Source organism: Oncorhynchus mykiss, chromosome 32 (assembly GCF_013265735.2).
Source record: "Oncorhynchus mykiss isolate Arlee chromosome 32, USDA_OmykA_1.1, whole genome shotgun sequence".
NCBI lineage: Eukaryota > Metazoa > Chordata > Actinopteri > Salmoniformes > Salmonidae > Oncorhynchus > Oncorhynchus mykiss.
Genome location: NC_050572.1, coordinates 31,519,581 through 31,544,159, shown reverse-complemented (window position 1 = coordinate 31,544,159; position 24,579 = coordinate 31,519,581). Strand labels below are relative to the sequence as shown.

Below are 24,579 nucleotides of genomic sequence, written 5' to 3'. Positions count from 1 at the left end.
GAGCTGGACCCGAGTTACAATCACCCAGGCGACTCTGGAGTGAAGCAGCTCTCTGCTGTACTAGAAGATCCACACAGTATGCTGAAGAAACTCAGGTAAACTTAAAAGAACGAGCAAAACCTTGATACTGAAGAAAATCTTTTTACCATCTCTGGGTTTCTGAGCTTCTGTAACCAACTATATTGACTGAATCTAAATCACTGACCGGGCCTTCGATTTTCTCCACAGAGTGGATCATGGTGGGGAATGCAGGGCCAAAGCAGGGCTGAGAAAATGTAAGTCTGTGCTAGATAGGAATTACAATAAAATGTGGGCTACAAGTAGTCAAACAAAACATTTTACACATTAACGTGAGAGAATTTGTACACTCTTGTATAAAGTAATTAAACTGGCTCAGTTGTGTTCCGTTTACCCAAACACAAAGCCTGACACTAGCCATTTTTCTTATTGCCCTCAAACTTGTCTGTAGATGCCTGTCTGCTCAGTCTGGACCCAAACACAGTGCACCCACACCTGTCACGCTCAAAGGGGAACCGAGAGGTGACGCGAAACGTAGAGAACCAGCAGAACCTCTTGATCACCCAGAAATACTTCAGCACTGTCGCCAAGTTCTGGGCAAAGAGTTTCTGACTTCACGCTGTTACTGGGAAATAGAGTGGAGCAGGACGAACGTTGACATCGGAGCCACATATAAAAATAATCAACAGGAATGGCGAGGGCTCGGAAAGCATGATCGGGATGAATAACAAGTCCTTTAGCTTGGCCTGTCATCGTGAAGGCAATCACTCTGTCACAATGGGAGGATCATTAAAATAGCCACTCCACTTCCTCCCTCAAAAAAATTTGGGGTGTGTCTGGACTGGCCGGCTGGCACTCTAGCCTTCTACAGTGTCGCAGCGACCCACCTGCATACATTCCACACCACGTTTACCGAGCCCCTCCATCCCGCGTTTGGAGTTTACACAGGCTCAAAGCTGACACTTTGCCAGTTTGACTAGAGAGTCAATCAGCATATATTCAGTGCATACATAGTATATTACATATGAGATGTGACGGTAAAATGTGTGTCTACTGTAGTCCATCTGCTGCATTGCATTGTACCAATTGTGTATATAGTAGTTTAAGTTACTGCTGACCTCACAATATTTTGGATATTGTTAGGTTCTAATTCTCAGAGTAAACTCAAGACACTATGAAAGCTTAAACCAAGTTAATTCTTCCCAGAGGATCAATACAGCTGCATTAGACAACGACATTCCACACAAGCACTGATATTTAACCCTTTCTCATAGGTCGAGTCTCCTCCTACACATCTGAGCAGCCAACGCATCGCTGTTGCTAGACAGAACCTTAGTGATAACTGTTCTTCCTCACTTCATCTGACCTCTACCCCAAAGTGCTCACTCCCCAATTCAAGGCTCTCATGGTGATTGGTACCAGACTGTGTGTCTCTTCTCCTCTCATAGGATCCCTGATGGCTAACAATAACAGATCCTGACAATGTAAACGTTATACATTACCCTCTTCTCCCTCAGTGACATGAATAAGTACATTTCATTCTCAGAACCCAACAATACGGATAATAAAACTACTGTATAGTATATGAATGTTATTTTTCAGTCTGTTCTGGAAACTACAACTTTTAATTTGTTTTTTAAATAGTCAAAACACTGCTCTTGAACCATTCATAATAAGGCCTACTTAATGGTTGGTGTCATGGTACAGCAATAAATAAAAAAAACAGTCTGGTTGTCCATTATGTAAAACAATTATGTACACTTTATTCAAACAGTCATACTAGCAAGCAGCAAGGGATCTGACTGTCCAGTATCAGTCAATCCGTGTCATAATGAAAACACTACAGTTGGCAATCAATTGTCCATTTTCATCCCTTTTTTTACATTTCAGCAGAATTTAATTCAACATGATTGTGCTATAGTCTATACTGATTCTTACTGTGCAATGTGTTTCTCTTAATTGTGATTTGGAAGGCCCTCAGGAGCTCTTCCAATATTACTTGTAGCCGGATACAGCTCTAAGACCTCTTGCACATCTTATGCGCTTTTCTCCTTCATACATTCAAGAGGTGTTGGATTTCATATTTTAGCACCTCATAACACTAGGAACCTCATGGCCTGAACATATTAACACATTTGGAACCCTTGTACTTTGTCTATGCATACTAGCACAGAAACGAGTCCTGGCCGTGTCTTAATGGCCCCTGCATCTGCGCCATCAACGGGAGACTTACCCATATTTCTGCACCTTCAGTAGTGTTGAGTCAGAGAGGAAGCACAGTCAAGTGCCAACCAAGTTTTTAGAGATTGGTCAAGCGCTCCTCCTTTTCTGTGGCTTAGAGGGCAGTCTTGTTAATCCTGCTGACTAAGTGTTATTACAGTACTGTTCCACTGGTGTTGGGTCCTGCTCAGTCCGGGTCTGGCTCTCTGCTGCTGGTTGGCTCTGTGTCACTGACCTCCTCGTCGGAGTACACCCGCTCGGTGGATGAGAGGAAAAGGCGCATGAGATCCTGGAAACGGGCACAAACCTAGAGGGAACACATTTAGGAGAGTTACGGTAAAGGAATAAAAAAAAAGATATATATATATTTTTTTAAAGAGTTAGCTCCTTCAACATGACGAGGTAATGTTTCGTAGACGGAGGTGGTGCCATAACTAAGTGGAAAAGGACCCATGACTGATCCGACTATTACTACGCTACGCTTCTCTCTCTCACCTCATTGGCTGTTTTGTTGCCAAGTTGGGCGGAGACGGCTTCAAAAGTTATTTTATTTGCCCCCTTCTGCTGACAGGCGGTCAAGATGGCACGGTCCGCCTCCCTGTTACAAACAACGAAAACAAAGCAAGATTGAACACAACAAATTTAAATTGTGAAATATCTATTTGGCAATATACCAGAATGATACAATACACTTTGCAACCCACTCCTTAAAGCGGTAAGCAGAAGTCAAAACAATAACAAAGCGTTTTCCATGCCACTGTTTTGGGAAAAAGCTACAGGATGGGCCTGGAGAAATGTAACCACTCAAATTCATTGACAAAGCTATGGATGCAAGAACTAAAAATCAATGAGAACATAGCAGTTGTAATGATGTGTTGAGGCTATACCGTGTTTGTTTACATTTACTTTGTTTACAAACATTGGCGTAAACAAGTTTCTAATTTGGGGTCTGAGGATGGATGACCGTTGAACTCAGCTCATGTGGCATTTCTAAGTTATAGTCTTCAAGAATCAAATGGGTACATATTAATTTACAAGTCAAAAAAATTGATGTAGCAACTGCAGATTTCCCCTTTAAATGAGCATACAACAGAAGGACAGTGGCTCTAACCTGGTCCAGAGGATGACTTTCTCTCCACTGGATGTAAGTGAGATGTTTTTGGCACAGACTGAGGACTCAGGGTGGGTGTAGTGATCCCCCTCTTTCTCCTTTAATTGAGTGGCTTTTGGGGTTTTAGTGCCTTGGCATCTCTTAGGTTTATTTTCTGCTGATGACTTCTGGGAAGTGGAGTTTGTGTTGGTCACATCACCACGGCCTCTGTTCTCAGTCTGACACTGCAGCGAGGGCCGTAAGTGGAGCTCGTTGAAAAACACCCAGAATTCACCCTGCAGGTGGGTGTGACCTCGGAGAAGGTTGGCTATCTGGGCCTTCACCTGAAAGATAAAGAGAGACATTTAATGTCCTAATCTACCATCTCTCGAATTGGAAAAATAACTACGATATTTCCCTCCTTTCTGCTTTGCGAGATTTTATAATAATGATGTTATACTGCTGTTTTCCACGACAGTTAGAACAGTCTGCTCATGTGAGTGTGAAATCAATGTAGCACTTCCTAGCACACCTCCTTGATGCCAGCAGGACTGAGAGTAGGGCCTCCTTGAAGGACGCTCACTATCTTGCGGTAGTGGGAGGAGTTTTCCCCAAAGCTCAGCTCCAGTTGTCGGAGGAAGTGCCGGCTACGCTCAAACGCCTGCTGCTCTGACAGCTACGGCAGGGGGAGGAGAAGGAATATTAACACCCTGACCTCTGTCTGTCACACACAAATAATAGTTAGTTTTGATGTAATCACAGCCAAACACAGGTAATGGACGAGTTTCAAAGTGTATAGGAGGCCAAGCCAGCACATACCAGTCCACACTCTTGGGCTTGTTCGGGATGGAGGAAGGCAGCAAAGTCTCGGAGAAGCTCCGGCCACTCGTTCAGAACAGGTTTTAGCCTCATGAAGAGTTCCACGGAGGTGTGCCCATCTCCGTCCTGCTCAAACTCATAGAGTACCTCCAGAAACTCCTCCACGCGCCCCGGCACCTCCTGCAGGGCATGGCACACCTGGTCATAGAGCAGGAGAGAGTTATATAGTAGGATATGCAGAGAGTTATATTTGCAGTAGGATTAAAGATTTCTTAAATCCTCTTAGGTGGTTAAATTCCCTATATAGGGGATGTGGGGTGGTTCTGGACCCGTCAGAAATGTCGTAGGATCCCGTTCCTTATAGTGCCCCCCCATCTGTCTGCTCCGTGTTGCCACTCTCAGCGGAGCGGACTTGAAGTGTCAGGTTTCAGACCCCACATTTGCATAGGGAGTGACACGTCACATCTTCGGGCCTATCCAGACAAAGAACTGACTTGCTCTTCCTCTAAGTAACTGATATTCTCAGCCGGATTTAGAGCTTGCATACATGTACTAACTCATTTCAAAGAATTGAAACAAGACCACATTCTCTTGGTCAAAGGAGGACAAAATGACTGTTTAAAAGCCGAAGTTGTAATGAATCTGCACGCATTTGAACGGCGTCTCGGCGCCACTCAGTGAACGTTTGGGAGAATTTTATCCGTCGTCGGTTATATGAAATAGTGGCAATGTTGTCCTGTCACTAAGTATGGTCATATTTATTTGACTGTTATAAAAAAAAGCTCAATCTTATAGCAAGTTGTTTCTAATTTGCTATTCTATTTAGAAAGCATGTTAGTCATTTCAAGCCCTATTGCATCACTTTTGTTGAATAGGGGGGTAAATCCTGATTTTTTTCATAATATTTGAGTATGGGTCCTCAAAGTGACTACAGCTCAGCAATTTATAAAACAACATGTACCAGAAAGGAGTTCCAGACCTTTCTAAAATCACACAACAGTTATTGTTTATGACCAACCCATGAAAATAATGAATGTCTATTTAGGCAGAAATCTAAATTATTATTGATGAGAGGGTGGCTATAACTGTGAATAGCGTCACAATGTATTGCATGGTGATGCACTGCATGTAATCGCAAGCTGCCTTATTCCGATGTAGTTTCGCAATGAATGCCACCCAGTACAATTCAACTCATTTTTTGGCCCAACTTCACCCAAATGGAGGGCTGTTCATCAGACAGAAAATGTAGCCCAAAGCCTTTGTAGCCTTTTAAGCACCTTGGGTGCCAGTAATGCGCTTTATAAATAAAATGAATCATCATCATCATCATCATCATCATCATCATCATTATTTACCCTGTTGAGATAATGCTGAGCGAAGGCTATTTCCTTCTTCTCCCTCAGGGGGTCGCTGTCGAGTAGGTTGTCATGGTCGTAGATGATCGGTAGGCTTTTGGATAACCCCTTGCTGCCGACTACTCCAGTGTGATGCTGCTCGTGCCTCGAGCTAGGAGGGTTGGGGCTACTACTATGGCATTCTGGGAAGGACAAATCAAATCCAGCAGGTGTGGTTAGATGGGAGAAAAGGAGGACTCCCCAATTCCAAATAGACCCCTAGGACATTGTAGAAATCTGAAAGGATTTAATAGCATTGACATATTTCATGAACCTATGTGCAGCGTTTCCCCCTTACGCATTTAGCAGCGGAGCACCGCCGCCAAATCGTGGCCGCCACTGCAAGAAATGTAATTTATTTATAATGTAGATATATAGATGTATGCCCCTGGAAGACCCAAAATCGGCCACCCCGCATAGGAAGACCCCACCCTTGCTAACTCTGCCACTGCTGCTGGAAAAAAAAAACAAGGGGGAAAAAAAAGAACTGTGTCCATCCATGTTGTGGCGTTTAAAGATTGGTGGGAAGCTAACCTGAGGATGTGCCTGATTGTTCACCCTCTTCCAAGTCCTCGGACCTCCCCCCTGACGCCAGCCATGACAGTTTCTCCATTGTCTCCTACAAGGAAAGATAACACACAAACCCAACCTATGAGACGTGTAAATAACTTGGCAAATAAAATGTATTCATATGTTCATGTAATATCAACGTCTCGCATGACCTCACTCACCTGCAGCTCTGGCACGGACAACGTGGACTCCTCAGAAGCTGGTGACATCACTTCCTCTACCTCCTGATCTCTGTCTCCCCTTCCCTCTTCACCCTTCCACTCTCCGTCCCCCATGTCCGACGGCCCGGGCGATAGGTTCAGCGTTATCGCCTGCCCCTCGGACTCCTCAGCGGGGTCAACGGAGTCAACGCTCCCCGGGGGGCTGGCAGAGGACTCCGACAGGGCCAGGAGGGGCATATCATAATCACCTCCATCCTCATCCCTCTCATCCACCCTCTCTTCCTCCATTACAACTGTGACGTATGGGGTCAGAGCCTGGTCCAGGGCAGGTGGTTCCGTGGAGGCTGAAGGCTGGGGCTTCCCCTCACTCTTCAGGCTGCTTTTAGGTTTCTTTGTCACCCGCCTACGGCTCATCCTGGAGGATTTTCTCTTGAATTGTTCGATAGGAGTCGTAGTAGAGACCGAGATTTGGGTTTCGGTAACAGTGGATGCTGTTCTACTACTCATGTGGGGCAACAAAAGGAGGTTTGCGCCACTATTGGGGGCCACGGTATTCAGGTTTGTTTGGGGAGGGATCTTGTTGTTGGGTGGAGGGGCTGGCAGCAGCCTGGGCAGCCTGCGGAGGTTGGCGAATGTGCTGAACTTCCGAGCAACTAGGTCTTTGGCCAATGGAGCGAAGTGTGACAACCGGGAGGCCAACACCCTGGCGGATGGGGCAGGACAAAGGACAGCTGCGGGCACTGGGGCAGGCAAATTGAGGATGACGTGCAGGGGCTTCTGGGAAGGTTTGGGTTGAGGCTTGAGGGGACGTTTCAGATGAGGCTTGGTGGGATACTGAAGAGAAGGAGGTTTGGATGTTGCAGGCTGGATGGGCCGCAGTTTGTGGTGGGCCATGCACTGCTGAATCACAGCACCTGTCTGGGAATTATTTTCAGAGCATGTAGTTCCACTTCCCAGACTCTGGGTGGCGTTGTGCGATACAGCCAGGGACAGTGAGAGGTCACAGGGTGGTGGACGGTGCCAGCGCCTGAAGCCGCAGCGCTGGAATGAAAGGCTGTCGGGGAGTTGGGGCGGGTAGCGAGTCCCGGGAGGGAAGCTGTAGTCCAAAGTTCTGGAGGAACTGAAGAGAAGAGTGACGGGTGGGGCTTTCTTTGATTGACAGGCCGACATGGCTTCTGTATCCGGTGAGCTGTTGAGTTCCCTGATTGCCTCGTAGATATAAGGCAAACTTCTCTGTAGGAACAGAACATTTATTTAAATCAATATGAACTATTTAGCTGGTTCCTGAAATGTTATCCTTTATCCAAAATAAATGTACTTTCATCTTCACTGAAATAAAGAAACTTCCAGTCCAAAACAACCTTTATTGTTAGAATATCTGACAATAATAAGCATAGGCAATATGGTAGAATCTCTCCTAGGACAAGTGGAAGGCTAGGTGGCCAACAATATACAGTGGCAAGAAAAAATGAACCCTTTGGAATGACCTGGATTTCTGCATAAATTGGTCATAACATTTGATCTGATCTTCATCTAAGTCACAACACTAGACAAACAGAGTCTGCTTAAGGAGGTTTAACTAATAACACACAAATTATTGTATTTTTCTTGCCTATACTGAATACATAATTTAAACATTAAGAGTAGGTCGGGAAAAGTATGTGAAACCCTAGGCTAATTACTTCTTCAAAAGCTAATTGGAGTCGGGAGTCCGCTAACCTGAAGTCCAATCAAAGAGACGAGATTGGAGATGTTGATTAGAACTGCCCTGTCCCATAATTTTTTTTTTTTTAAATCACAAAATTTGAGTTTGCTATTCACAAAAAGCATTGTCTGATGTGAACCATGCCTTGAACAAAAGAGATATCAGAAGACCTAAGATTAAGAATTGTTGACTTTGATAAAGCTGGAAAGGATTACAAAAGTATCTCTAAAAGCCTTGATGTTCATCAGTCCATCAGCACTGTTGCTACTCTCCCTAGGAGTGGCCGTCCTGCAAAGATGACTGCAAGAGCACAGCGCAGAATGCTCAATGAGGTTAAGAAGAATCCTAGTGTCAGCTAATGACTTACAGAAATCTCTAAAACATGCTAACATCTCTGTTGACGAGTCTAAGATACGTAAAACACTGAACAAGAATGGTGTTCATGGGAGGATACCACGGAAGAAGCCACTGCTGTCCAAAAAAACAAACACTGCCTCACGTCTGAAGTTCCCAAAAGGACACCTGAATGTTCCACAGCGCTACTGGCAAAATATTCTGTGGACAGATGAAACTACAGTTGAGTTGTTTGGAAGAGACACACAACACTACGTGTGGAGAAAAAAAAGGCACAGCACACCAACATCAAAACCTCATCCAAACTGTAAAGTATGGTGGAGGGAGCATCATGGTTTGGGGCTAATTTCCCACGTTTATCAAGACATTTTGCAATGTTAGGCTATCTGTCTGCGAATTGAAACTCAACAGAAGTTGGGTGATGTAACAGGACAAGGACCCAAAACACAGAAGTAAATCAACAACGGAATGGCTTCAACAGAAGAAAATACGCCTTCTGGAGTGGCCCAGTCAGAGTCCTGACCTCAACCCGATTGAGATGCTGTGGCATGACCTCAAGAGAGCAGTTCACACCAGACATCTCAAGAATATTGCTGAACTGAAACAGGTTTGTAAAGAGGAATGGTCCAAAATTCCTCCTGACTGTTGTGCAGGTCTGATCCGCAACTACAGAAAACGTTTGGTTGAGGTTATTGCTGCCAAAGGATGGTCAACCAGTTATTAAATCCAAGGGTTCACATACTTTTCCCACCTTGCACTGTGAATGTTTACATGGTGTGTTCAATAAAGACATGAACACGTGTAATTGTTTGTGTTATTAGTTTAAGCAGACTGTGTTTGTCTATTGTTGTGACTTAGGTGATAACACATTTTATGATCATTTTATGCAGAAATCCAGGTAATTCCAAAGGGTTCACATACTTTTTCTTGCCACTGTAGGTACTAACTATCATAGGTGTTGATTTGGTATGTAGTTGGTACCCTCAGCCATCCGGGCATGGCTCTCTCCTCTCTCTCCACTGAAGGGCGCAGGTCACCCGGCTTCACTCGGTCACAGGCCACCGGCATGGGAAGGACCACTTTCTGTAGCTGGTAGGCCTTTTAGTAAAAAATTATTATAATAATTGTTTAAAAAAGACATGGGGAGAGGTGCTTTTTGAGGTCCATTCGTTCATATTGTTTATGGTCAACGCTAATGTTAGTTGAGTATTAGTTCATGTTAGTGGATATGTGGACAAATATGTGGATCACTCCCTCTCCTGGATAAAAGAACAGGTCCCAGTTAAGGAAACAACTAGAAACGAGTAATTTACAACTAACCCAAACTATAAACAGTCGCCCTAATACATTTACTTTAGTAATAGTGTATATAATTTGTATATCCGGGTCCTACCTTGATGACGTTGTTGGGATGGGTGTGTTTACACTTCTCCATAATGTGGTCACGGAGCTGAGAGACCCTCTTGGCGCGGAGCAGGTAGTGACACAGCAGTTCCTTGGGCTGGAGGGTCTCCCCCAGGTTTCTCAGGCCCAGGACGATCAGGCTGGGAAAACAAGATGGCAGAGAGTAAAGGACTCAGCCTACAGACTTAGTTCATTTGTCAGCGAGTTATTAACACATGTAAAAAGCATGCAGAAATCAAATTCATTTTAGATTTAAAGTTTACGTACTACGGAAACAAAATGTGTTTAGGACAAGGTGTGCATTTAAAAGAGCATACACAGTACACTGAATAAAAATATAACCGCAACATTTAAGTGTTAGTCCCATGTTTCATGAGCTGAAATAAAATATCCCAGAAAATGCTAATTTCTCAAAAATGGTGTGCACAAATTTGTTTACATCCCTTTTATTGAACATTTCTCCTTTGCCAAGATAATTTATCCAGCTGACAGGTGTGGCATATCAAGAAGTTGATTAAACAGCATGTTCATTACACAGGTGCACCTTGTGCTGGGGACAATAAAAAGGCCACTAAAATGTGCATTTTTGTCACAACACAATGTCAAAGATGTAAGAAGTTGAGGGAGTGTGCAATTGGCTTGCTGACTGCAGAAATGTCTACCAGAGCCGTTGCCAGAGAATGTAATGTTCATTTCTCTACCATAAGCTGCCTCCAACGTCATTTTAGAGAATTTGGAAGTATGTTCAAACGGCCTCACAACCGCAGACCACGTGTATGGCGTCGTGTGGGCCAGCGGTTTGCTGATGTTAACCTTATGAACAGAGTGCCCTATGGTGGCGATGGGGTTATGGTTTGGGCAGGCATAAGCTACTAACAAAAACTGCATTTTTTTTATGTAAATTTGAATGCCCATTGTCGTGCCATTCATCCACTGCCATGACCTCATGTTTTAGGATGATAATGCACAGGCCCATGTCGCAAGGATCTGTAAACTATTCCTGGAAGCTGAAAATGTCCCAGCTCTTCCATGGACTGCATACTCACCAGAAATGTCACACATTGAGCATGTTTGTGATGCTCTGGATCGACAACATGTTCCAATTCCCGACCAATATCCAGCAACTTCGCATAGCCATTGAAGAGGAGTGGTACAACATTCCACAGGCCACAATCAACAACCTTATCAACTCTATGTGAAAGAGATGTGTCACGCTGCATGAGGCAACACCAGATACTGACTGGTTTTCTGATCCACACCGCTACCTTTTTTTAATGGCATCTTTGACCAACAGATGCATATCTGTATTCCAAGTCATGTGAAATCCATAGATTAGGGCCTAATGCATTTATTTCAATTGACTGATTTACTTATATTAAGTGTAACTCAGTAAAATATTTGAATTTTTTCATATTTTTGTCCAGTATAATATGGGTATTCTATGAGGAATCAGATACAATATGGACATTAAAAGGAGGTTATAACGTTTGGGCATTATATTGGGATTCTAAAAAGGTCCTTCTTACCAGTCCTCTCCTGCGGTGAACATGCTGACTGAGCGGGCGGAGTGCAGGGCTGGGTCCAGGCTGACATGGGGCAGTAGCTCAGGGTACAGGAACACCGGCCGTGTGGCAAACAGCCATGCCAGCTGGGGTGGCATCGACGGGTGCTTCCGGACTGGCAAAGTGGTAACACACAACAAACCAGTTAGAGTGAGAGAGATGAATTAAACATGAATTAGGCCTACATCCCGAATGAGTTCAAACATTTTCAATTGAGAAGGGTACATTGTAATTCAATTTAGTAAATTAGAAATCATCTTTACCTCATCGATTTGACTATCATCATGGCTCTCATGCATGCACATGCTTACCTCTCCTGCATGTTCGTGGCTCGTTAGGGGCTTCCTGGTAAGGGATTGGGGACAGTCTGAGCTCCTCCAGTAGTGACAGTGCCCCCTGTAGGTTACAGGCTCTGAACACACTGGTAAAGCATGTCTCCACTGGGCCCTGGGTCAACTCCCCACGCTGGGTCAACTCCCCACGCTGGGCAAACATCTGTAACTCCATCTGTGATTGATGAGAGAGTGATGGAGAGTTAGCGAGAGAGACAGAGATATGGTGGGAGTATCAGAGAGAGAGAACGAAAGTATATTTAGAAGTTGGTGCAGCTAAAGGCACTAGTGAAAGTGGGTTTGTCAGTATGTTTCTCTCTCACCAGGAACTGCTTGGTGGTGGCTGCTTCGCTCTGCAGTGCAGCCACCGGACTGGTTAACATATGGACCTGGGTCAGGAGCTGGACGTGCTGCAGACGGAGAAAAATACAGTAATTACCGACCGAAAGACAAATAAAGGTTGTCTTCATTGTGGATCCTTGACCAGGATCTCACTACCTAGGTTTTGATTTAGGTTTGGCTCATCAAGATAAAAGCTCAATTACAAAATATTGAGCACAAAGCAGGGTCCGTGTTAATTCCAATTTCATTTGAAATTCCAATTGAACTCTTGAATTCACTCATGGAGTGGAGAATTTCCATTGAATTCAAATTTGGGTTAGAATTGAATTTGTAAAATAGTTTAACCTTTGAAATTTAATAATTGTACATTTCCCAGATAATGCACTTAGTATATGAAATGTACTGCAGTATTTGTTTTTAATTAGTTAAACGTGCATTCCTATATTTCCAGCTAGGCTGTCTGAACAGTCACATGACCAGCCTGAAAGCCTGAGGGAATTTAATTTGAATTTGTGGAATTGTTGGGGATAATATTGAATTGGGAATAGAATTCTTAGAATTTACCCAGCATTGGAATTTAATTCTCTGAATTCAAAGACTGATCTGGAATTTGAATTGAATGAATTTACAGGGAGAGGGAATTTAATTTGTGGAATTAACCCTAACACAAAGCCAAGGACCCCAGACCTGCTGGACTTGCTGCTGCAGCTGGAGTCTCTGGTGGTGGGAGAGGGTGGGGGTGAATGGAGGCGGGGGCTCCCGGGGCTTGGTGATGAGGGCCCTGGGAACCAACAGGCCCTGGCTCTCCAGCAGGGCCCGGCGACGCCGGATGGCGTCCAGCTGCTCCTTCACCGTACGGTAGCGCCCTGCCGTCACCTCCGCCATGGGGTCCTCCAACCTAGGGATCAAAGGTCAAACTGGGTCAGCTATACATAGGTCAAATCAGAGGAGGTTGAAAGTTGTCACTGTGTAGGTGAGTAGATGGTATAAAGGTTGTGATTAGAGGTTGAAATCAATATACAGAATTCAGTTTCGCAACTGAACTGATAGAATGTTATTCACTATTTATTCCTCGTGTCACCATTTCTATTTTTGTACCTTCATCTCTGCATTGTTGAAAAAGGACCCGTAAGTAAGCATTTCACTGTAAGTCTACACACCTGTCGTTTACAAAGCATGTGACAATTAAAACTGTATTTGATAAATGGAATTATTTACTTGGAAAGATGCCAGTGTAACAAACATCAGAACAGTGTGTATAGGAAGTGGATACACCTACGGGATATCTGGCGGGGTGTTGAATGTGGGTGTCCCCAGGGCAGGTGCCTCTTCCTCCCTCTCCTCCTCTTCCTCGTGTCCCTCCCCATCTTGCTCCTGAGCAGTCAGTTCATCCTGGAACTGGAGCACACACACACACAGAGATAAACGATACATAGCCAACCACACAACATACCAAACACAGAGGGGTAAAGAAAGGACACATAGAAGGGGTGTTAGGAGGGAAAGAGAGAGGGGAGACAAAAGAAACAGACAAACACAACACATATCCTCTCTTACTGTCTCAAACAACTCCTCCATCAACTGGTTCACTTCCTTTTCTGTGGGAGAAAAAAAAAAGAAGGGACATGAGGGTCAATGCCTGACAGTCACAGCCTAGATAAATTGACTCCATCTCATCACCATGGTAACTCACTGGTGATGCGGACGGCTCGGTCATTACGGTAATCCTCCACGTCGGGTTCGTCAATCTCCGCCAGGAAGTTATACTCAGGATCGTCATCATCATCATCACCTTCCTCTAAAAAAACAAGTAAAAAAGAAGGAGAGAACATCGAGAAAAAGGATCAGAGTGCAAGAGTGAGAGTAAGTGAGAAGAAGTAACTCAATATTAGGAAGGTGTCCTTAACGTTTTGTACACTCAGTCTAGATCAGGGATGGACAACTCCAGCCCTCAGGGGTCTGGTTGGCATCACTTTTCCCTCAGCCCTACAGTGGGGCAAAAAAAGTATTTAGTCAGCCACCAATTGTGCAAGTTCTCCTACTTAAAAAGATGAGAGAGGCCTGTAATTTTCATCATAGGTACACTTCAACTATGACAGACAAAATGATGGAAAGAAATCCAGAAAATCACATTGTAGGATTTTTAATGAATTTATTTGCAAATTATGGTGGAAAATAAGTATTTGGTCACCTACAAACAAGCAAGATTTCTGGCTCTCACAGACCTGTAACTTCTTCTATAAGAGGCTCCTCTGTCCTCCACTCGTTGCCTGCATTAATGGCACCTGTTTGAACTTGTTATCAGTATAAAAGACACCTGTCCACAACCTCAAACAGTCACACTCCAAACTCCACTATGGCCAAGACCAAAGAGCTGTCAAAGGACACCAGAAACAAAATTGTAGACCTGCACCAGGCTGGGAAGACTGAATCTGCAATAGGTAAGCAGCTTGGTTTGAAGAAATAAACTGTGGGAGCAATTATTAGGAAATGGAAGACATACAAGACCACTGATAATCTCCCTCGATCTGGGGCTCCACGCAAGATCTCACCCCGTGGGGTCAAAATGATCACAAGAACGGTGAGCAAAAATCCCAGAACCACACGGGGGGACCTAGTGAATGACCTGCAGAGAGCTGGGACCAAAGTAACAAAACCTACCATCAGTAACACACTACACCGCCAGGGACTCAAATCCTGCAGTGCCAGACGTGTCCCCCTGCTTACCCGTCTGAAGTTTGCTAGAGAGCATTTGGATGATCCAGAAGAAGATTGGGAGAATGTCATATGGTCAGATGAAACCAAAATAGAACTTTTTGGTAAAAACTCAACTCGTGTTTGGAGGACAAAGAATGCTGAGTTGCATCCAAAGAACACCATACCTACTGTGAAGCATGGGGGTGGAAACATCATGCTTTGGGGCTGTTTTTCTGCAAAGGGATCAGGATGACTGATCCGTGTAAAGGAAAGAATGAATGGGGCCATGTATCGTGAGATTTTGAGTGAACCTCCTTCCATCAGCAAGGGCATTGAAGATGAAACGTGGCTGGGTCTTTCAGCATGACAATGATCCCAAACACACCGCCCGGGCAACGAAGGAGTGGCTTCGTAAGAAGCATTTCAAGGTCCTGGAGTGGCCTAGCCAGTCTCCAGATCTCAACCCCATAGAAAATCTTTGGAGGGAGTTGAAAGTCCGTGTTGCCCAGCAAACAGCCCCAAAACATCACTGCTCTAGAGGAGATCTGCATGGAGGAATGGGCCAAAATACCAGCAACAGTGTGTGAAAACCTTGTGAAGACTTACAGAAAACGTTTGACCTCTGTCATTGCCAACAAAGGGTATATAACAAAGTATTGAGATAAACTTTTGTTATTGACCAAATACTTATTTTCCACCATAATTTGCAAATAAATTCATTACAAATCCTACAATGTGATTTTCTGGATTTTTTTCCTCATTTTTTTCTCATTTTGTCTGTCATAGTTGAACTATGATGAAAATTACAGGCCTCATCTTTTTACGTGGGAGAACTTGCACAATTGGTGGCTGCCTAAATACTTTTTTGCCCCACTGTATATCTGACACAAACTAAAGACCAGGGATAGGTGATTATTACTCTAACGGCCGAGGGTAGTTGCTAGGCGTGGATTTGAGCCGCGCACACACACACGCACCAGCCCCTCACCATCGTTGTACATGTCAGAGGTCATGATGCCCTGCAGCCAGTGGGTCCACTCGGGGTCCTCGGGGGCGGAGTCACACCCGTACATGTCGGGCGTGATGTCAGGGGCACAGAGCTCTGCCTCCAGCTGGCCCATGGGGACGTCCCGGAGGGGCCTCTTGGAGCGGGTACGACACGCCATCAGACCGTCCGCCAGGGGAGGCTGTGAGAGTGGTAGGGAGAAAACGTGGATGAAGGAAGAGGGGGAACAGAGAGCGAAATCTTGAGGTTAGCAGTGCAAAGTCAGGTAAATCTCCAAGCATGTCTTTGGACAGGTAGTTCAGGTAGCACCTCCGGTTTCACGTTTCAAAATGTTTTCCCTGTTTCAAGCCTACTGAACAGGACCCGGAAAGCAGAAATCTCTATCGCATTCCATTCTAAATCTATGAGCACTGCATTGATGGGTTGCGTCTAGCAGGAGCCATTATCTGGATTGGGTGGTGGGCGATTCCACGCCAGGATAGGTCGAAAATATTTCAGATTGTTCTGGCAATTCTCAAATAGAAACGTCATTGAGAGGAAAGATGTTAGATGTTCATCCCCCTTGGGTTGTGCCGTGGCAGAGATCTTTGTGGGCTATACTCGGCCTTGTCTCAGGATGGTAAGTTGGTGGTTGAAGATATCCCTCTAGTGGTGTGGGGGCTGTGCTTTGGCAAAGTGGGTGGGGTTATATCCTTCCTGTTTGGCCCTGTCCGGGGGTGTCCTCGGATGGGGCCACAGTGTCTCCTGACCCCTCCCGTCTCAGCCTCCAGTATTTATGCTGCAGTAGTTTATGTGTCGGGGGGCTAGGGTCAGTTTGTTATATCTGGAGTACTTCTCTTGTCCTATCCGGTGTCCTGTGTGAATTTAAGTATGCTCTCTCTAATTCTCTCTTTCTTTCTCTCTCTCGGAGGACCTGAGCCCTAGGACCATGCCTCAAGACTACCTGACATGATGACTCCTTGCTGTCCCCAGTCCACCTGGCCGTGCTGCTGCTCCAGTTTCAACTGTTCTGCCTGTGATTATTATTATTTGACCATGCTGGTCATTTATGAACATTTGAACATCTTGGCCATGTTCTGTTATAATCTCCACAGCCAGAAGAGGACTGGCCACCTCACATAGCCTGGTTCCTCTCTAGGTTTCTTCCTATGTTTTGGCCTTTCTAGGGAGTTTTTCCTAGCCACCGTGCTTCTACACCTGCATTGCTTGCTGTTTGGGGTTTTAGGCTGGGTTTCTGTACAGCACTTTGAGATATCAGCTGATGTACGAAGGGCTATATAAATACATTTGATTTGATTTAGACATTCTTTTTTACCTTGGTATCAATTTCTTTTTGAAAATCATGAGAAAGTGGCAATTTTAAGCACTTTTTAGACCTATGCATGGACCCTATGATGCATGAACCATACATGACACAGACATCTTGGTGTTATTATACTCCTTATAGTGTGCTCTAAAATATGGAGTATGTCTATATTCTGAAAAATATTTATGTTCAAAATAGTTTGTGTTGAATAAATGTTCAAAAGTACCTTTTTGATTTTGCTTATTTTTAGACGTACTGTTTGTAACAATATACTCCTCTAACATGTCATATTTCCAGAGTGGGCTCTCTGGTACTTTCGAAGGGCTGAAACATTTCATACATAGAAATTGACAGGTCATTAACCAATTACAGCCCACTGCACATTCAGCAAATCACCAGTAGAGGGAGTTCCCTTTGAATCCATTTTCCCATTCACTGTGTTGGGGGTGCTCATAAAATGAAATCATAACTTCAAAATTATGCTAGCACAAGCCCACTCTGGAAATTTGATGTACAGTATATTGTTCCAATGAATATGTTTTAAAATTACAGAATCAAAATGGGTACTTTAGAGATATTAATATTCAAATGTTTAATGTTAAATAAATGTATGTGAAAATGTGTATTTCAGAATCTAGACACTTCATAATGTAGAGCACACAATGAGTTTAATGACACCGATGTCGTCTGTATCATGTACGGTTCACAGATTATATGGTCTTACAGAAAGTATGTACAGTATAGGCCTAAAAATAGCATAAAATAGCAACTTTAATCATGATTTTCAACAACAAAAAAGTTTGTGATACAAAAGTAAAAACAACAACAACAAAAAACATGTCAAACATCATTCCTCCCAATGAAGTTTCTATGTGAGAATTGCCAGAACAATCTGAGATATGGCCCTGGTACCTGGTAGGGCTCCAGGCAGACTGTGCCGATGGCCAGCTCCTCCTCCACAGCATGAAGCTTCTCCAGGAAGCTGAATTCTGGAGGGGCCCTGGTGGTATAGAATCCCTGTGGGCCAGAGGAGGAAGAGGGCTGGGGGGGAGGGGGAGGGCCCATGGGGACAACCTCCACCTTTAGGTGTCTGGCCCTGCTATGATTGACCTTGGAGGAAATGAGTTTCATGAGATATCAACATTGAAATGTATCTCACAAGAATATAACAATAACAAGAGCATATTATGCTACTTACAAAAGGCAATATTCTGTATATTATTCATTTTTACATAAAAAACAAAATGCTTATACATATGTTATTGCTTGAGGCAAAAATACAAATGTTTAAAATTGTATTGAAGTGTGTCACCTGCATGGGGCTGCAGCTCCTGTCGTCGTCCCACTCTGTGTGTATTTTCCTGTGGAAGCCTCCTCTGATTCCCCTTGGAGACGAGGCCGTGCTCTCCATGTCACTTTCCTGAAATGTCTACACACACAAAGTCCAATACAGTCATTTCAATATATAGAGACACAGAGAAACACAAATGATTTTCTATTTATTTAAAGTATTGGCACATCCAATCATAATGTATCTATGACCACTTACAATCATTTACTGTTGCCATTCTAAAGTTAAAAAAGCTGAACTACTTTGTTTTGCTTTTTTAACCACACAATTCTGTATTCTGCATGATGAACGCCTCCCAATGTATGCAACAACAAAATAAAACATGTTCAGTCCACAAGCTAACACAGAGCCCAATCCTATGAATCTCTTACATCTTCCGCTGTCTCGTCCTCCTCCTCTTCGTCGGGGCAGTACTCTTCATCAGAGGAGTCTTCCTCCGCTAATTGAATGTCCACAAACTGTGGTGCCTGAAAACGGAGGGAAAAAAAAGAAACAGACAAGCACTTCAGCCCTTTCTAGTTGGGAGCCATACTTTCCAGTCAGGTAATGAGTGTTTAATACTACTTTCATAGCAGTACGATGGTGGTACCTTCTCTTTATTGACCTTTTTGATGGGGGACATGTTCCAAGTGGGAATGACCTGAAATGACAAAGACTCAATTACAAGAGACTCAATAGCAAAACATACATCTAAATGTACATTAAAAAACACACACACACACTAAAAGGCAGTGAACTCACCACTCCTTTTTCTACCACCTCCTTGAATTTGGAACGTGTCATCTTGGGCTCCTAAGAGGTAGATGAGAAAGATGTTGAATGAAAGTGCACACAGAGACTTGAACGTGTCAATTCTCAACTGGAAAAGTCTTCATTAGGACATGGATACGCAATGGTTGACACTCACAAAGACAGGCACGGCCTCTGTCTCATTGATGGCAGCTTTCATCATGGCCACCACATGCTCATTTGTGATCACTTCCTGTGGTTCAAAAGGTAAAAAAGGTTTCAAACCAGGCTTACAATCAGCCTGTCTGTATTTGTCGGTCAGTCTATGTGCACTATATGCAAGGTTGTAGGCAAATTGCTATTGTAGGAAATTGACGCGTCCACAGTCCACACTAACGGTGTAAGAAACATTGGCTAGGTTGCAGCTATTGGCTCCCCTCTGCACTCACGTGAATGATGTTGCGGACATTGGCAGTGGTCAGGTTGTGTTGTCTGGACTTGTTCTCCAGCTCACGGTCCAGCTCTCTGTCAATCTCCACCTCAGGACCGGCCCCTTGTTGCTGTCTTTCTGCCACCTCTCTGTCCGCAGCTCTCTTCTTCCTCTTAACCCCTTCCTTCTTCCTGCTGCCCTTGTGTCCCCCGCCATGCCTTTCATCTGACAGAAAGAGAGAGTCAATCAGTTTTGAACTCCAACAGTATGCTTTACTCACGCCACCTACCTGGGGCGGCAGGTAGTCTAGTGGTTAGAGCGTTGGGCCAGTAACCGAAAGGTTGGTGGATCAAATCCCGAGCTGCCGTTCTGCCCCTGAACAAGGCAGTTAACCCACTGCCTAGTTAAATAAAGGTTAAAAAAAAATCTAAGGAAAATAGTTAGCTGAGGGGTCATTTTGTACACTGTTCCCTTGTTCATGTTGTATACAAGATGTGAGTACCGTTTTAGGATCAGTTGCTAAGGGTGGCCAGTTAATAATAGATATAGGTTTTCCTCACCCATAGTGATGACCAGGTCAGTGTCTGTATCCTCTTCTGTCTGAGGGGGGCACTGTGCAGGGCTGCACTGGACAGCCTCCTCTTCATTCGCTACCTGACCTGGAGATCCTGCAAAGACATGAGACTCCCTTATTTACCTATATATCAATTGCTTAGGTAGGACAAACAAAACAGATAAAACGTATCATGAAAGCTAAGTGTGATGCGAGATCTACTCTCCTTTGCCCCCTACTTACCCTCAGCAACAAGAAGGTCCACGCTGGGAACCTGGCCAAGGAGGCTTTGACTCTTGAACCTGGGAGACCGTCTCCATGGCGACGATGTCCCATGGACCTCCAGGCCTCTCTCCTCATTGGAAGTGGTAACAATGCCACTGGCCTCTGTTGTGAGTGGTGATGATGATGCATTGTGGGATGCTGGTGGTCTTATAGACTGTGGTTTCTCTGTCCTAATAGATTTGTCAGGGCCACCTTTGAGAGAGCTGGAGTTACGTTTGCGGACCAGATTCATCATGTAGTACCACCTGTGAGATTAATTGAGAACAAGCATGATAAGGGTTTATGGTTGGGCATGTATTACTAGTCTAAAGTGTCTTCCTATCCTTGTGTCATATGGACCCTTTGATTGGCACTGGTCTGACAATATGTGGGGGAAGCCATATGGCAGAATATAATATCCTTGCTAGTCAGTATAAGATTATTAGATTTTACCTGTTCAGTTGTCAGCTCAGATTGGACGAGGGAGAGGAATGAGATGCACTGTTTTTGTACACATAAGGGCACTACTCCTACTAATATTAGCTAACACTCAAAGCTAACATGTCAATACTTATCTGCTCAGCTCCTTTTGTGAAGCACTTACGTTAACTATCAGACCTCGCTATGAAACATAGCTAGTTAGAGGTAGTATGTATGAAGACGTTTGCATACCGTTAGCTTTAGTTGAAAGACGTTAGCTGTTACTGAGTGAGTGGTGTTGGCCATGGCACTGTCAGTGGCATCAATCATCATCACGCTTGTTGTTGTGGTGTAAAGGGCAAGCAAGCTAAGCTAGTTAGCTAAGTAGCTAACAAACTACCTTCGCTAATAGCCTGGCAATTATTCTCAACAGGACAACACGTCAACAAACTAATTGTACACATAGCGAATACTATGTTGAAATTAATTGGTGAATATGAATTTACAAAACATTATCTTACCCGCCACAACACTGCTAGCTCCATCAGCGGTAAACGATGAAACCTGCAATAAACGTTCTGTTTCCTTCCTTCTTCTTCTTCTTCTTCGTCATCGATAAGGTTTAACTGTGGTTGGCGTCCCAAAAATATTGCATTACCGCCACCTACTAGACTGCCCTTATATTTTGCTTGAAAAATAAATAATTAAACAAATACCCTACCATTTAACACTACACTCATAAAAATAACTTTAATTAATAAAAACACTTTAAATATATTTAGTCCTATCTCAGATCAACAACCTGTAACTCTTCTGATGTCAAGTCTCGCACACTCAAATACCTCTCTCAATTTTCTGCGACTTACGTTCCATCCCTGCAGTACAGTTGATAACCATTGCTATGAATGCTAAAAATCCAATCTTACATATATCACTTGTTGGCCTATCTCTCTGTACTGGTAGAGATCTACTATTCACACCACTCCTCACATGATCCCTCCCCTTGACCCAACTTAACCTGCCTCTCTCACACAGGACATTTCTGATTCTCAGGCCAATGGGCATCCTTACAATTAACACATACCACTACTTTCCCCAATGCCACACATTCCTTTGTCTCGTGCCCTTCTGCGCACAACATCATGTTTCCAGGTGTAACACAAATCATTTTCTTCTTCTTCTTCTTCTTCTTCTATGATATCATCGTGTAAGTACATGCTGCCACCTACTGTGCTGGAATGTACGATCAATCATGACCTGTCCAATTCCGTACTTCCATGAAAATAAAATACAAATAAATCCCTACTAACCTCTTCCCCTCACCAACCCCATTAACCTTTATCTATATCATACTGAAACATTCCACCCATAGGATTGTTCAGCATGTCAACAACCATTTCAACAGTAACATTGTTACCCCCAATATCTATTTTGCTGTCTCCACAATAACCTTCAAACTGGTATTTCTGCTTTCCACAACCCGAGTCGTATTGATAACCTTACCAATAAAAACGATGAAGTCAACTTTTTTTTATTATCAAAGTGTCATTTGACACCACACATTCATAACAAGATTTCTGAACAGGCCTCTAAACCACGCCAGGACCATCAGAAGCACCTACCCCGACAGTAGGTCCACCTAGTACAGGAGCAGTCATGGAAGCTTCATCAGTCTGACAGTAGGTCCACCTAGTACAGGAGCAGTCATGGAAGCTTCATCAGTTTGACAGTAGGTCCACCTAGTACAGGAGCAGTCATGGAAGCTTCATCAGTTTGACAGTAGGTCCACCTAGTACAGGAGCAGTCATGGAAGCTTCATCAGTCTGACAGTAGGTCCACATAGTACAGGAGCAGCCATGGAAGCTCCATCATTCCACATTGTAGTTACACAAATCTGTCTTACAGCCTCTGCATACGATACATCATGACTATTCCCCCCCCCCCCCCCCCCCCCCCCCCTCCCACATTCCCCATAATCATGTTTCCCTCCACACTTGGCACATATTTTCCTTCCTTTACATTGAACAGCTACATGTCCCATTCTTTGGCATTTAAAACACTGCAATGGGGATGGAGACCAATTCTCTGACATTGAAACGAAGGAATCCTATCTGTACTTTCCCAGGCATAACCTTCTCAAACCTCAACAGCACTGATAGGCTTCCACTTCTTTGACCCTTTCCTACCGATCAACCTTTTGGTCTCAATCACTCTTCCTCCCTTCACATTTTCTTTAATATCATCTGTGGACATAGATATTGGGACCCCAGTGATGACTCCCTTCAATCTAGCGTAAACACCAGGGACATGGCTTTTAATTTTCTTCCCATTAAGCTTTTCCATTTTCACAATCTTCTATTGCTAAGCCTGGCTACCACAAAATATTAACAATATACCATTTCCAAGGAACCCAGCTAATTTGACTTCACCTCTTTCTCTATGGCATTAGTTATTCGGATAAGGTGTAAATGAGGCCCTGTGGTCTCATCATTTCTATTGTGTTATTGACAGTATTTTGTTTATCCCATGTGTAACTCTGTGTTGTTTGTGTCGCACTGCTTTGCTTTATCTTGGCCAGGTCGCAGTTGTAAATGAGAACTTGTTCTCAACTGGCCTACCTGGTTAATGGAGAATGGACTAAGATCTCCAGCACAGGCGGGTTAATGCATGTAAGAACATCAGCTTTAGACCACAGGTCCCAGTTACAGACATCACTTTATACATGTGTGCTGTATTATAATAGGATGATAAAATTCCTCCTCTCTCTGTTGTATTTGTGTGTCTGTAGTTAATATAGTGGATGTTCTGCCTACAGAGCCCAAGACCAGAGCACAGTTATTAAAATGTCTCTTCATTCTTCTGTAACTAACACTATCTTTTACTGTATCGCAGTGTCTGACAAACCCTAATATTGCATTGGCAGGTGCAATAGCAGGTGTAGTCAAATAGTGGGTTGCTATCTGCCTCCTGCTATGTCTCCCATTTGATCTCTGCTATAATTAAAGACAGGGTTGACACAGTGACTGACTGAACGTATTGTTTTAACTCCCCTCGTTGCGCTCGGCTCTTCTCCCAGGTCTTCATATTCCACAGCATATGAAAACCGCTCTCTGGTGACAAAGGTGGAAGCTGTTACAGAGGTAGAGAAGAGTGGGCCGGGTGTATATAGCAGTCTCATATGAAGGCATCAGAAAAACAGGGGGTAATGATTCAGTAATAGGATGCAATGACACCTCCTGGAGTTTCCACTGTCATCAAGGTGGTTATTGTTTCAGACACACTACTGTTGAGATGAAAGTATCATGGCCCTTGGTCTTCTAGAGTAGGACCTGATCACATAGCCGGTTCTCTGTTCTCCTACAGAATCTCTGAAACAATGCCTCTCCTCCAGAGGCCAGACAACATTCACTAAGACCCTCTGTCCTGGGTTTTGGAAATATAAAGATAGCTCTACTCTGTGCAAATTGTGATTGATGTTGTCTTACTAGAGATATGCTTCATTATGTTCTTTTAAGCCTGTGCAATTATTGCATTTTGTGATTTAAGATGTGATCTTTAGTATATCATATAACGGGGTGGGTCCAATCCTGAATGCTAATTGGTTATACGCGCATCACAGCCGGTGTACAGTATATTCCACAAGTATCCACCAGCTAAACGTACAATGTTAAAATGCCTATTTACTCTGTTCCATCTGACTGTGCAATCCACTGTCTCATCCGCCCAGGCAGGGAAGATATAATCTTGATCTCCGCTCTAAGAAGTATCTAGACATCTCACATTTCTTTAAGACTAACAATTAGTTTTCAACAGCAGAGATCTGTTTCAATATTCAAATTCGATCTCTGTTAC

General features: G+C 43.8%; 1 protein-coding gene across 4 annotated transcripts; it reads right to left on the bottom strand.

Moving 5' to 3' along the window:
• Positions 1-1,756: 1,756 nt before the first annotated feature.
• Positions 1,757-21,902, bottom strand: LOC110488276 (GON-4-like protein). Of its 4 annotated transcripts, none has more exons than XM_021560439.2 (28): positions 21,249-21,902; positions 20,287-20,573; positions 20,051-20,158; positions 19,510-19,715; positions 19,239-19,313; positions 19,073-19,123; positions 18,936-18,971; positions 18,703-18,798; positions 18,293-18,409; positions 17,893-18,090; positions 15,657-15,855; positions 13,665-13,769; positions 13,529-13,569; positions 13,251-13,369; positions 12,659-12,869; positions 11,953-12,039; positions 11,609-11,804; positions 11,262-11,412; positions 9,725-9,875; positions 9,313-9,429; positions 6,273-7,505; positions 6,076-6,160; positions 5,503-5,684; positions 4,148-4,345; positions 3,861-4,004; positions 3,350-3,672; positions 2,734-2,836; positions 1,757-2,545 (listed from the first exon to the last, which is right to left on the bottom strand). In XM_021560439.2, exons 2-28 carry the CDS (start codon positions 20,561-20,563, stop codon positions 2,426-2,428), a joined length of 4,929 nt encoding a protein of 1,642 aa, XP_021416114.2. In that variant the 5' UTR covers positions 20,564-20,573; positions 21,249-21,902; the 3' UTR covers positions 1,757-2,425. The 4 variants fall into 4 exon arrangements, with proteins under 4 accessions (XP_021416114.2, XP_021416111.2, XP_036827755.1 ...); XM_021560436.2 differs by having other exon boundaries at positions 18,921-18,971; positions 21,249-21,900; XM_036971860.1 differs by lacking the exon at positions 21,249-21,902 and adding an exon at positions 20,980-21,231 and having other exon boundaries at positions 18,921-18,971.
• Positions 21,903-24,579: the final 2,677 nt, after the last annotated feature.

Excerpts from the sequence above, each read along its gene's own strand:
- LOC110488276 (XM_021560436.2), bottom strand. The coding sequence starts at position 20,563 with ATGATGAATCTGGTCCGCAAACGTAACTCCAGCTCTCTCAAAGGTGGC. Across the intron at positions 5,685-6,075 it reads ACAATCAGGCACATCCTCAG|AATGCCATAGTAGTAGCCCC; the intron begins GTTAGCTTCCCA and ends TGTCCTTCCCAG. Across the intron at positions 2,837-3,349 it reads AAAGTCATCCTCTGGACCAG|GGAGGCGGACCGTGCCATCT; the intron begins GTTAGAGCCACT and ends TGTTTGTAACAG.